Source organism: Diabrotica undecimpunctata, chromosome 1, assembly GCF_040954645.1.
Source record: "Diabrotica undecimpunctata isolate CICGRU chromosome 1, icDiaUnde3, whole genome shotgun sequence".
NCBI classification, from domain to species: Eukaryota; Metazoa; Arthropoda; class Insecta; order Coleoptera; family Chrysomelidae; genus Diabrotica; species Diabrotica undecimpunctata.
The window spans coordinates 132,871,061-132,886,177 of record NC_092803.1 but is presented as its reverse complement, the minus strand read 5'-3'; the positions used below and the strand labels follow the sequence as shown (position 1 = coordinate 132,886,177).

General features: G+C 32.9%; 1 protein-coding gene across 5 annotated transcripts in view; it reads left to right on the top strand.

The window, feature by feature from the left end:
• Window positions 1-15,117, top strand: part of LOC140431974 (uncharacterized) — a 151,978-nt gene that overhangs the window by 30,948 nt on the left and 105,913 nt on the right. For all 5 annotated transcript variants that reach the window (XM_072519844.1, XM_072519850.1, XM_072519859.1 and 2 more), the window contains one exon: window positions 12,708-12,983. In XM_072519844.1, coding sequence (XP_072375945.1) covers window positions 12,708-12,983 — 276 coding nt within the window. The remainder of the gene's footprint in view (window positions 1-12,707; window positions 12,984-15,117) is intronic.

Here is a 15,117-nt window from a genome sequence, read left to right as displayed (position 1 = left end):
AACCCTAGTTCTAACACTATTTATGATTTTCCAGTTGTGTAAGATTATTGCTTGGTCAATTCATCGAATCTGGAGAAGAGAGAAGTTTTGAGTGGCTCAATACACATTGTTACAATTTCCTTTCAATAAGTTCTTTAGTGCTATTACTTTGTAAACAGTATCACTAATCTGTGATATGTTTGGTCTTCTTGATATGTTCTATAGCGTAAATGCCGGTTAAGTAATTTGCAAAACCTGCTGCTTTGAACAGATTTGTAAGTGATCCTGGTTTTATAGATCCCGTCACTATCATGCAGCTCTTATTAAAATCTAGAACAGACGTAAATCCTAACTAGATAGAAATAAGTGTATAATATAAGCAGTAGATATAGGGTACTTGGAACCACTCCACTTTTGCGGTTTTGACGTCAGCGGGGTTGTCAGCAGGGTTGGAGACTGGAAATGGTTGGGGTAACGTCAATGGAGCTTGTTGGCTGATGTATATATATTCAGGGATTCTACAGTATTCACTGCTTTCCCTAGCTCAACCGTTTTCATCTCTCTCTGTTGTCCCATTCTCCATCGTTTAGGCCTCTCTTACTCATGGCGTCGTCTACTTCGTTCCTCCAGGATTTTCGGGGTCGTCCTCTTTTCTTCCTTCCTATGGGGCTCCAGTCGGCTATTCTCTTTATCCATCTGCTGTCACTAGTTCTTCTTACATGTCCATACCACTTTAGTCTTTTTTGCTCTATGTATGTTAGTATGTCTGTTTCTATTGATGTTCTTTGCTTTATTTCGTCATTACTTCTCCTATCCATTCTTGTTACTCTGCAGCATCTTCGCAGGCATTCCATCTCCGTTGTTACTATCTTACTGTTGTTTTTCTTGTTTATGATCCAATTTTCAGCCTTATATGTCATAATACTTCGCACTAATGTTTTATAAATCTGTGCTTTTGTCTTCATTTTTAGGTGTCTATCCCACCATACTGAGTTAAGTTGTCGGATTGCTGTTCTTGTTTGTCCTAATCTTTGTGTAAATAGTATTTGAATTTATCCTTTCCTTTGATTGTTACGTTGTCATCAATCTGTAGATCTTCTATGTCTTCTTTACTTGTAGATAGGTACATTGTTTTCGCGAGGTTAATATCTAGGCCAGCCTTGGTATATTCTTCTTGTAGTTTCATGTATTGGGCGATGTCATGGGTCAAAAAACATTGAAACAGAAAATGATTAGAAAACTTGTCAGGGGTGATATCATTGGTGTTGTGTTGGCTGATGTCATGGGTCAAAAAAAAACATTGAGACAAGAAATGGCCAGAAAATGTAGAAAAATAACGGTATGGAAAAGCGGGGGAACGAAAAACATGTATGAAAAGAAAAGCAACTAAGCTGTAAAACAATAAAACAAACATAGGTATTGAATAAGTTTTATTTTTTATTACAGTTACATAAATATGTGTAAGTCATATTGTACATACAGGTTGTAAAAATAGTTTTAAGCTTTTTTTCATAATTTGTATATCAAAAGTTGTTTCGTGCAGATCGACTGTTTATTCAGAAGTAATGATATCTTCTATTGTGTATAGTAAAGCATTCATATCAGAGGTACTCGATATAGTTGTAGATACGGGGTTGTTGAATTTTTCATTAAAGGCAACTATACGTATTTTGTCACCTCGATTTATAATTAGCTCGCATTTTGGCCGCTTGTAAAGCATCGTTCAATGTGGTTTGCAAAGAAGTGTGTACATCTGTGAGCCCGAAACTTCTTTAACATTTTGGATAAGTTGGTATGTGATTAGGAATGTATTACACTTTTTAACATGACGTGTATGTAGTGTATGTAACAACGAAGGACCGTTTATGGTAACGGATATCACAAGTGTGACTGTCTGAAAAATAAAACACCTACTTAAATAGTCGCTCGTAGCCTTTTTTAGCCTATATCCTATAATACGTTAAAACGTGAAGCCTCCAAGTAAAAACGTCATGTCTTCACGTAAAATACTAAGCGTAAGAGGAAAACCTGATGGCTCTGTAGGTATGTATTTAAACAACGTGCTTAATGTTCAAATATTTTTATTTGATTACAACTAATACAAAAACAGAAAACAGGTATAGTCGTACCCTGAAGATAGTTATTACTGGTACAACAAAATACAATACTACATGATTCAAAACAGGTACAACAAAATACAATATTACATGATTCAAAACAGGGTAGCACCTCCTATAATATGTTATGTTCTAGTTCTTGAGCCAATTTTAATACTTTTAGATCATCCAACAACAACTCGCAGTCGTCAATACAATATTCATCAGACATAGCTCTGTGTTCTAAAATAAGTGTGAGAGTGCTAGTTTTAAAATAAGTACTATTGTTAAGAGTAAAATTTAACAATAGAATGTCGTGAATATCGTATTGAGATAGAAGTCGTGTCAAAAAAAGACTTAATGACGTATTGATGGCAACTACGCTACAACAAAAAAAAGGCACCTATACTAGAATCAAAAGACTACTACGGGTCAATAACAATATTAAAATCAAAAAAATTACAACCTTAGACTACATAAACAAATATATACATTACAAAAAGAATCCTAATCTAAATCAACTTAAAAGTGAATACAGTTAATAAAATTTAAATCAGCTAAGGTGAAAAAATATCTAAGACTGAGAAAAAAGCATTTTGGGTCTTAAGCACTCCGCTTGTCTAAATGCTTTTTTCTTAGTTTTAGACATTTTCGATAGAGGCGCCCTGATAATTTTTTTTGCGTTCGGCATTTTCTAACAAATGCGGCAATGGTGACTCATAAACCTCATTATCCCAGCATTCGTCGTAAATATGATCTTTGTCTGGTGAATACTGGGATAATGAGGGTTTTTCGTTTACCGTGTATTCCTGAATACAATCCTTAGCGTCGTGCTGGGGGCGAAGACTGGTCGCCGTCCACAAATTACATTTATGAAGATACATATATCTTTGTTTTATGTATATGAGTGGCGATTCGTACCACTCGTCGTCCCAGCATTCATCACACGCTCTGTGAGGCTCTGTTACAAAAACTTGGCCTTGGTGGGTGCCCATTATCTACAATAACAAAAAAGAGTTAACTAAGTACGATGTGTATACATACATAAGACTTGATGACAAAAGCAGAATGTCATTAGAAATCCCATGGTACCGTGTCTATTATTCTGTTAGTTTCAGGTAATTGTCTACGTTTGTTATAGTCCATGCGGAATTTTTTCGAAACTCTCTCATTAGTTACAATATTTTTAGTATGTACGTCTCTACATATTTGATCAATATAAAACAGTATTTTCTAGTTTTTCCGTAATTATATCAACCAAAACGTCGCGATTTAGAGATAAAGAATTCTCATAGTTTATAAACCCTTTCATTTTAGTCACTTCACGTCCCAGCTTTAAGTGTAACATTCAGGCCCCGATGACAAAAATTTGATGATATAGTCATCAACCGGTAATTCGTCTGACCAGTCACCCAGTAATGCACCCATTTCGACAGTGCTACAGCCATCATCAATGTACACTACAGAATCCGTATCGTAATAGACAACGGCTTCACCCCTTATTTTGATGACAGGAAAGATAAAACACTTATTGTTGATCTGGTACAGTCTAAACAATATTAAAGAATCAAGAAAGAAGAGCATTATTCACTAATTCAAGAAGCGGGTTCAATATATATTGGACATGTCTCACCCTATTCAGGTTCAGCTCAAATGGCTAACTGTATTATTTCTCATTTGTCTACACTTGACATTTCCTTGGATGAATTGGATGATATTGGCTGTGATGGCACAGTAATAAACAGAGGGTTGAAAACGGGTATTATTCGCCTAATTGAAGAACATTTGAATAGAGCATCGCAATGGGGAATATGTCTTTTGCACTTTAATAAACTGCCATTTCGTCACTTACTTCAAGTTCTTGATGATGAAACGTCTGGTCCCAAGTATTTTAGTGGTCCCCTAGGAGTCCAGCTAAGTGCGTGTAAAAATCTTCCACTAGTCAGTTTTGAGAGTATTGAATGTGAAATTTCAGATGTAGACCGGAAGCTGTTGAGTAAGGATCAACAATATTTGCTTGACATTTGTACTGCAGTGAAGTCGGGTACTTGTCCAGATAATCTATGTCGTCGTGATCTTGGACCTATTTCCCACTTAAGATGGCTAACCACAGCAAACCGTATTGTACGACTTTACGTGAGTACAGCAAAAACTAGTCATGAACATAAAATTTTAGTTTCGTTCATTATGAAGTCTTACATGCCTGTCTGGTTCAGTGTAAAGAAAAGTAAATATTTCACAGATGGCCCGAAGCATGTGTTCCAGACAATACAATCTTCAAGATTTTTACCTGAAAATCTCCTGCAAGTTGTTGATCCCGTCATAGACAGAAATTCATTTTTTGCTCATCCTGAAAATTTGCTTCTAAGCAGGCTTGTAGATGATAGGAAGCATATCCGAGAACTAGTTCTGAGAAAGGTAATAAAAGCGAGAAACACAACAACAAGACGATTACCTAGGAACTTTGTTACTCCAAAACTTATTTTCAGTTCAACTGACTACACACACTACACAGAGATGATAGACTGGGGCACATGTCAGTTATCGTCCCCACCCCTACTGCGATGATCAACTGATAAAGAAATTTCTTCAATGATAACATCTGGAAATGTTAGTAAATAGAAATTTGTGTGGAAAGCTGTGGAACGTTGTGTGAAGCTTGTGACTGAGGCGTCAAAAAAAGTCGTTGATGCCAACTTCAGGGATGGATTCATCAGGACAATACTTCTTTCCCGTTCTTCCATGCCAGATTACACACAAAAGTCACAGTTTAAGTGAACATCGATCAGTAAACCTACCAGTTTGTTTAAAATAAAGACTAAAAGTAAAAGTAAAATTTAACAATAGGTCTACTCATAAACACATTTGTTTTGCATAATACTCTGTAATTGTACTGTAAATATATGCAACTCTACATGGAATTTACAAACAATGTACTGTATTTCAATGTTTAAGCTATTTTTATTTGTATTTATTAAGAATCCCGAAATCCCATTAGAAGTAGAACTAAAGCATTCATTTTCTATTCTGAAATACGTTGTATTTTCAAAAAAGAAAATAGCAAAAAAAAACGATATTTGTTAATATTTCATGGACGATGCGCGACAGGAATATGTCAATATATCTTATTTGCTTTATTTTAATATTGACCCGTCAAGGAAAGATATACGTGGTATAGCAAAATGGAATAAAATATTTTTGTTTTTAAAAAAATTTCAAAAACAACCAATTTTTTTAAACTTTACGAGCAATGCGCGAACGGAAGATGTCAACCAATTTGAAAAATTATTTTTGTAATTTAAAACTCTATCCTAGTAGCAACTTTTCCGCAGTACAGCAACATAAAATAAAAAAAAAAAGTTTTTTTCGGCCCACCCTACTTGCCAGTCCTAAATCCTTCTTCTTGTCAAATAAGTCTATTAATATTTTTTTAATTCTGTATGATGTATCATCAGTTCCCCTTCTGGCTAAAAAAAATAAAAAAGAATTGTTTATATAGCTACTAGGGTTCTCTATGTTTTTCTGTATTAATAAGATTAATATGAAGTTTTTAGAAAGTTGTTTGTATACTGATCTCAATTTCCGGTAATTTTTGGGTTTTTTCTTTGCCACTGTATTCTCCTGTTTAACAATTCTAACGCAACTACATTTTTTATATTAATCAAGAATGGCTTTTGTTTCTTAGAATCACTGTTAAATTTTTCTACTAGGATTTATGTCATTTTGCTATTAGTATCATCTCTATTTTTTCCAAAACTTCAATACATTTTCATTTTTTTACAGTTCATTTTAATTTCATTTTTACAGTACAGCTATGTCATAATCAATCATTTCCTTCATAAAAGTATCCTCAAAGTGTTTGTTCTCTTCTCTAAAGTTCTTTGAAAGTGGATATTCCAGAAACACATTTATCTCTCTCACTGGGTATAACTTGAATTTCTGCGTTAATAATACACGCAACCAAACTTGTATGGAATCACAATGTATTTCAAACCAATATTTATTTCTTTTGAAAAAGTATGTTATTGTTGCGAAGAATAAAAGTTGTTATTGAAAATAAACAAACCAATAAAACAATTATTTTTTGTTTTAGTTGTAAATTGAACAAAAATAAATAAACTAACTTTTGCTTTCAAAAACGAAAATATGCTTCTTCTTCTTCTTTTTATATAGACATGACTCTGTCTGTTTTTCAATGTGCCTCCAGTAAGTTGTCATTCCATCGTTTGCGTGGTCTTCCTACTGATCGTCTTCCTATTGGGGAACCGTCTCTTGCCGTCTTTACTACTCTATTTGTTGTCATTCGGCTTATATGATCGTTCCATTCTACTCTTCTATTTCTTACCCAGTTTTTGATGTTCTCCACCTTGCATCTATGTCGTATATCTGTACTTCTAGCTCTGTCCCATAGTGTCTTACCATCAATTTCTCTAAGTGTTTTCATCTCTGCTGTTTCTAACATACTTTTTGTTCTCTCTGTGCCACGACTTGTTTCTGCCGCGTATGTCATTATTAGTCTGATGACTGTTTTGTAAATTCTGCCTTTCGTTTCTTTCCCGATATTTTTATTTCTCCATATTGTTTCGTTTAGGCAGCCTGCGGTTCTGTTTGCTCTATTCACTTAATTTTCCACTTCGGTTTCGAGCTTTCCGTAGCTAGATAATGTGATGCCTAGATATTTAAACTCCATCACTTGTTCTATTATCTGACCTTCCAACTCCAATTTACATCTTAGTATATTTGCTGTTATAACCATGCATTTTGTCTTTGTTGGGGAAATTAACCTGTTAAATTTTCTGACGGTTATATTAAATTGGTGCAGCATACGTTGTAAATCATCTTCACTTTGAGAGAGTAGTATTGCGTCGTCTGCATACGAAAATATGCGTTATGTGGAATTAACGGATGTGCAAAGGGGAATTACTATTGGTCTTGTGGAGCAAGAAATATCTCAAAGGGACATAGCTGCAGTGGTAGGCGTAACACAGGTTAATGTCTTAAAAAGCTTCGCTAGGTACCAGGAGTTAGGAATGCTTAAGAATAGACAAAGATAAAGTCGCCAAAATGTAACAACGGCTTTCCTTGATCGTTTTATTGACCAAGTAGCTAAAAGAGCTTTCTTACCAGCAACTCCAAAAGCAACTTTTTGAAGGTACAAGTGTAAGTGTTTTAGTTGAAATGATCAGAAGAAGACGAACAGAATGGTTTTTGAGTTAACCAGGCAGCATAAGATTTATCGCATAAATTGGTTTCTTCAATATCAAAACTGGAACATTGGAAATTGGCAAAATGTGCTATTTTCAGACGAAATCAGGATTGTTGTAAAATCATATAACCGATGAATTCGTGTACTCAGAGAGCGGGGAAGACAAGCAAGAACGGAAACAGCTAGATCTGTTCACAGACATAAAGGAGCAAGAGTTATGTTCATGACAATGCACCTCCACATACCAACGGAGTCACTGCATACTTCCTTAAAGCAGAAGATATCACTCTTCTATAGTGGCCTGCTTGCTTACCCGACCTTAACTCTATAGAGCATTTATATGATATGCTTAAAAAAGTAGTAACTCACAAAACACCGTACAGATAGTAAAAGCAACCCTTGAAAAAAGGAAACAACGTACCACAATAAAATCTTGACAATTTGTTTAGGAGCATTTATAATGGTGGGGAGATGTACATAATGGTGGGGAAATGAGTTGCATACAGAATGCCCTTTTGATTTTTAAGTCAGGAGCTAAGACGGGAGATTATCATGACGATATGAATTATGAAAATTATGAAAAATGGATGAAAGAACAGTTTTCCCAATTTGCCTGTTGGATCTCTTGTTGTTACTGATAATGCGTTATATCATAATGTACAAATTAATAAGGCACCCACCGGTAATTCTAAAAAAATGAATATGATATCTTGGCTGACAAAAAAATTTACCATTTGTAACGTCAATGTTAAAACCGCAATTGTATGAAATTATCAAACGACACAAACAAGATCATATTCAATATAAATTTGACAAGACTTTGAAGTGCTGCAAGAATGTGGACATGTTTCTTTAAAACTTTCGCCATATCATCCAGACTTGAACCCTATAGAAATGGTTTGGGCGCCAGTAAAAAAATGGAAGTTGCTAAAGAAAATATTTATTTTAAGTTAGAAGACGTAAAAGTATTGGTGGAACATGAATTTGCTAGAGTAACTGTAGATAACTAGGATTAGAAGAATTAAGGATTGATTTAAATGATTCTAGTGATGCCGACAGTGCATCTGATTATGAAAGTGAATAATATAATTTAACATTACGATGTACCTATGTAACCTACGTGAATATAAGTCTTCCAAACTATCCTGCATGTATGTATTATTTTTTTACTTTATTACAATCATTTCGTAAGTATATTCTTCTATTTAACTTTGTGACGTTTAAGTGAGTAATAAGTAATAATAATATAAATAATAAAGGTTTTAAGTTAAAACAATCTTTGTAATTAATATTCATTAATACTATAATCTGTAATACGTATCTATGGTTTCACATCTTCTTCTTCTTTTTAGCCTTCTGTCGTCCATGCTTGGACATTCTCTCCCAACTCCTTCCATCGGTCTCTATCCTGAGCAACATATTTCCAATTTGTTCCGGCTATTCTTTTAATGTCATCAACCCATCTCATCGGTAGTGTTCCTCTTGGTCGTTTACTTTTGTAAGGTCTCCAATGTTGTATTGTAGTATTCCAACGTTGGTCTTTTTGTCTAGCAGTGTGGCTCGCGAAGCTCCATTTAGGTTTGGCAATTTTTGTTGCTATGTCCTCGACCTTTGTTTTGGAACTTACCCTGTCGTTTCTCTTTTTATCTGATAGTCGTATACCTAACATTGCTCTTTCCATTGTTCTTTCTGTTGTGGCTAGTTTATTTATATTTGCCTTGGTTAGGATCCAGGTTTGACATCCATGTGTCATGATAGGAAGGATGCATTGGTTGAACACTTTGCTTCTCAAGTATTGGGGTATTTTGCGGTTCTTAAGTATCCAACTAAGATTTCCAAATCCTGCCCATGCTATCTTGCTCTTCTAGTAATTTCCGCACTTTGGTTCTCTTTGTCAATTCTCAGAATTTGGCCTAGGTAGATATATTCCTGGATTTGTTCTATGTCACTGCCATTTACAGTTATACGTCTGGGGTCATCTGTATTTGTCATTATTTTTGTTTTTTTCATATTCATTTCCTCGAAAGTGCTCGCTATAATCACTATGTCGTTAGCGAATCTGAGGTGGTTTAACTTGTTGCCATTAACGTTAACGCCATAGGTTGACCAATTTGTAGTTTTAAAGACGTCTTCTAGGGCTAGGTTGAAAAGCTTTGGCGATATTACGTCTCCTTGTCTCACTCATCTCTTAATGGGGTTGGGATTTGTATTTTCGTCTAGTTTTACTATCATAATTGCATTTTCATATATATTATGTATTAGTTGCCTATATCTCGAATATATTCTACAATTATTAATAGCTTGTTCTATGGCCCACATCTCGATACTATCAAACGTCTTTTCATAGTCAACGAAGGCAAAAAATCCGGGTAGTTTGGTAATTGTCCATTTTGTAGGTTAACCGGTTGTTAATAATTCTCATAAATAGTTTGTATACTTGACTGAGCAATGATATAGGTCTATAATTCTGTAGATCATATTTGTCCCCTTTTTTGTGTAAGAGTATTACTAGACTCTTGTTCCAGTCTTTAGGGATCTTGTTATTATGGAGACATCTATTAAATAGCTCTGTTAGTACTGTCATCGAATGCCATAGTCTGTGGTCTAGTACGCATTTCGATGCGCATCGCCCCGCCTCGAATTTTCCCATTGGCTCTTGACCTGGAAATCCCTATTTATCGCTCGAACAGCGCATATAAATATTTGCGATTTTCAGGTCAGCCAAGGCAGTCCCTCACGGGCTCTCCGAGAGCTTAGTGCTCTTGGGGCGCTGCTTCCTGCTGTTCTAATTATACTCTGTGGCTGAGATATTATTTAACTACAATTTGATGTTTTATTTCGACCTATATTTTTGTCATGTAAGAAATATCTTGTCTTTTTCAAGACAAGCCATCAGAAGATTAATATTTACAAGTCCATACCCAGTAAATGGACTTGGGTGGAGGAGCTCTCGACTGCGATATTCGAAGCCCTCTACAGAGCACCCGGAGATAACAGAAGGTGGTTAGACCCTTATTTGTTCCCCCGAGGTGACAGTACAGGGGTTGTTAATTTCTTGCCTGTTTTCAAGAGCTCGGCAATTATACCATCGTGTCCTGGAGCTTTATTATTTTTTAGCTCTTTTAAGGCTCTTTCTATTTCGTATCCCTTTATATTTGGTAGTACTTCTGATCCCACGTTTTTAATTTTTCTTTTGATGTTCTCCTTTGTTGTTTCATTAGGCTGGCCTTGCGAACTGTACAAGGATGTGTAAAAGTCTTCGACAATATTTGTTATTTTATATTTGTCCTTTTCTTCCTTATTGTTGGTTTCACATACAGACAATATATGTATGTGATATATTATAATAATATGTATTAAAATGTAGTACAATATTACCAAAAATATAATCTAATATTATTGTTTAATAAATTGTGTGTACCTATCTTAAACAATTTGATTTAAATCATAAGTATTTTTTTGGAACGCCACTGCTTTGTTTGGTGAGGCTTTACTGTTCCTAGAAATTTCCACCACTACAGTTAAAACACACTCATTTTTATATTGACACATGATTTGTAAAGAATAATCTTCAAAACTAAAAATTTAGCCTTTATTAATCATGGATGATTATGTCAACTGCACTAAATACAACTAATCAAATTAACCAAAAATATCTTAATCTGTTAACGCTTATCAATAAATAATTAATTATTGATTAGATTTATTTAGTTATATGGACTAAAAAAGTTATAAACCTTACATTTTAAATTAAAATCACTACTGTTTTAACGATTAGTTGATATTTATAATTAGAGTGGCAGTTGGCAAAAAAGTTTACATGATATACTCTGTCCAAACTTTGTGTATTGCTTTATTAGGCCTCGTCTGACACGATTTCCCTTTGCGACTATTTTGTTTCTAGTGCGCTTTTTCTTAAATGTTTTCAAAACATTTCACTCCAGATAGAAAAATCGGAAAACAAGTTCCGTCCCAAGTTGTCACCAAAATAAATTACTCACAATTCACAAAAAGTAAAGATAAAAGCTCATTGACTAATAATGTTACTACAAACAATTCTGTTCTTTGCTTTATGAAACCCCTGTCAGTGCGCTTATGAAACCGATATACAGATAACAGACAATGAAATCGCTACCCAAACAATGGCGTTTTTGTCAGTTACATCGCCGTAATTTGCTATGATGTTGTTGATCACAGACATTATTCACCGTTAGAGACAGATATTAACTACAACATTGCTTGCAGATAACTTCAAATTGAATCATACACGCTGAGAACGATACATTTTCTTAGAACCCAAATCTGTGTTAAAACATTTTAACAGTTTAAAAATAGACTAGTCAAATTTTTGAAATTTATTTCATGTAAAATGAGATCTCTTCTATCTCAACGCATATTGTTTGAACAGTCAGAAGTAGGTTTTGGTCAATTTTGGTTGAGAGATTAAACAGATTCTGCATTAATCCACGAATTTGTTTAATAAATAACAAACAATTTTTCTTCTTTTGTCGGAACAAAAATATTTTTTCCTATAGTATAATCGTCCAATTTTACTGGCCTACAAAATCATTAAAACATGAGTCTCTTTCTACAATTGCGATAATTAATAATAAATATAGGTCACTTAACACGTCTGAAGACTCGAACATGTCGGAAAAACTACTGTGACGATATTCATAGATAACCAGCTAAATTTTTTATGAAACTTTGATTAATAGCAGCAAAAACAGCTTTTTACATTATCTGGCAAAATTTGTTTTCCAAATTTTCTATCTGATGTGTGAAATGCTTCTGGAAAATTAGAGAAAAAATGCCTCAGAACCAAAAAAAAGTCGCAGAAAAAAAAAACCTGTCAGACTTGGCCTTATAAAGCGATACTTAAAGTTTGGAGAGAGTAGGGTATCTATCATAAACTTTTTTGCCGACGGACACTTTAACCATTATATTAATTTATTAAAGTTACACTGGTTTGGTCAAAAAAAGTTTGTTTTTTTTAGTTTTTTCATCATATGGCTAAATAAAAATACTTTTTAATATGCAATATACAATAGATTATTATCTAGGGTGCTCGGTAAAAAGATTATAAGTCAAAAATGGTCAAAATATTATTTTTGCAGACTATAAAGGACTATATCGTTACCTTTGTATTAATAGAACAAGTCAATATGTTAATATAAATTAAATAAAATGATTTGGTCTTTTTAGTATTTGTACAACTAGTTAACTAAACTTTTAAGTTAAGTTTTTAAATTAATTTGCTTTTTTTAGTTTTTTGTTAATAAAACTATTTTGAAATATGCAATATATGTGAAATTGATTATAAATACTTATTTAGAATTTAGAGCCTTTGGAAACTACTAGAGAAAATCCTGTACTAAGAATTAGAGCACTAACAATTGTTTAATCAACAACTGCCTTGTTTACAGAAAAGCCTACTACTACAATAAAACCTGTAGAAACTACTGAAGTCCATCCAACTTCAGAAACAATATCTGTCAAACCAACTACTTTGCCTACGGCAACAGAAAGTAATCCCCAAGAAACAGATTTTAGTGGTGGTTATACAGACACAACTACGGAAGAAGTTGTTACAACTGTTAAAAAGAATTTAGCGGCTTCTAATTCACAACCAAATACTACTGGGCTTACTACGACTTTAATTCCGACTAAATTAGTTTCAACTCCAGTAAAACCTACGACAGGTATATTTTTAAACTTAAACAAAAATCTGCCTATGTTAACTTGTAATGCTATTAATATTCTTATTAATAACTTAAGTTTACTGTTGTATATAACCCAATTAACAACTAACAGCAAGATTAAATTGATTTTCATTAGTCCACACCATAATAAAACAAAAATACTTGTTTTTTGGTTTCCGTCTTTTACCGTCTTTTACATTAGAACTACATACTATTTAGTATAATAGTGTGCTTAGTTTTGTTAAAAGTGCCTCTTTATCCAACCATAAGTTGTATTGTATTGACATTTTCTGTATGTAGTCCAACTAATTGAACCTTGAATTTTTATTCCGATCTTACTACCAGTACCTCCTTATTTATTTTTGCTTCCTCCTATTTTGCTATTGTATTCCGGTTACTTATTTTCCTTTATCATATATGGACAGATTATTTTTAAAATGTTTGCTTAATGTTTATTACGTCGGTCTTATTTTTATTCTCGTGCCACAATCGTTGTGATCGGTACAATTTTTGCAAGATTTTCCATTACTTACCTTTCTTTACAGTTGCAGTTTACATCATATAACTGATTTTTATTTCATAAATACTCAGCATAAATACTTATTTAGAACTTTAATTCTTTGGCAACTACTACACAAAAACCTGTACCAACTACTATACACTGCATGAACACAACTAGCCAAATTAATCAAAAAAATCTTAATCTATTATTGCTTATCAATAAATAATCAATAGTTAATTAGATTTATTTAGTTATTCGGACTGAAAACGAAATAAAACTAACATTTTAAATTATTCAAATCTCTACTTTTTTAACGATTGGTTGGTATTGATATTACAGTAAAACCTCGATATAACGGACTACTTGGGGAGCGAGGTGTCCGTTAAAACTGAAAGTTCGTTATACATATAAAAATATGTTTAAAACAAATCAAGACTTTTTTTTGAAAATATGTATGTATACTGTATTTATATATATATATATATATATATATATATATATATATATATATATATATATATATATATATATATATATATATATATTGTTATGATGTGTTTTTTGTTTGAATGATGAGCAATGAGTATTTTTAATAATATAATATATAGGGTTTTTATCGCGGTTCTCAAAGAATTAGCTTGTAAGTACTTTTTTAAATTATCTTTATTATAACTATTATGAAACACACATATATATCTAACCTAGCCAATGTAAATTTAAAATAAACTATCTTTAAATTGATGTTCTTATAAAACTAATTAAATTCTATAGACAATGTTAAATTTAAACAAACTATCTTCAAAATTGAAATTGTTATAACACTAACTAAATTATATTAACAAAATTTTGTACCTTTCTTTCACTGAATGCCTAAATGAACTGTTTTCCACTATATATATTCTAATCACCACTGAATGTCTTCGTACTTCAGTTATCCTTGTTTTTTGTGAAATTACTTTTTCCAATTATCAGCTTCTACCAATTTAAGATATAGTTTTCTTCACCAGCATTTATACACCACCAGCAAACACCATTTATATTTATTCTTCTTTTCAATATACCAATATCCAATTATTATAAGTTGATTTATACTAATCTCCAATCATAATATAATTTTAATTCCTTCCAATGTCCATCCAATATTCTTCTAATATACTTTTATAATCTTCAATAATTATTTGTGTATAATTATAAATGTGCATTAAATATATGCATAATTTTTATTCTTCATTTAACTCACTATATTAAACAATTGGACTATCTCCAACTAACTTTCATATTTCTTATTAAACTGCTTGACTGGCTTACTAAAACTGTGAACTAATCTACTAACTTTCATAATAAACTGCTTGACTTCTGACTAAAAACTTAAAAAACTGCCATCTTGAATCCAAATCACGGGTATTTATATCCTTTTGGATATTCCAGAACCATCTGGTAAGAGATCATGTTCCAATTTGTTCCATTACTTTCATATAGATGTTCTCGAAAAAAATATCTGTTCGATCCACCGCCATAATCATTATTTCGAGAATGTTCGACTGTAAACAATGGTCACACTCTGCACTCTGGAGAATTCGTTAATGTTCCATTGATAATTTTGTTGACATTTAGGCTTTTCAGATCAGAATA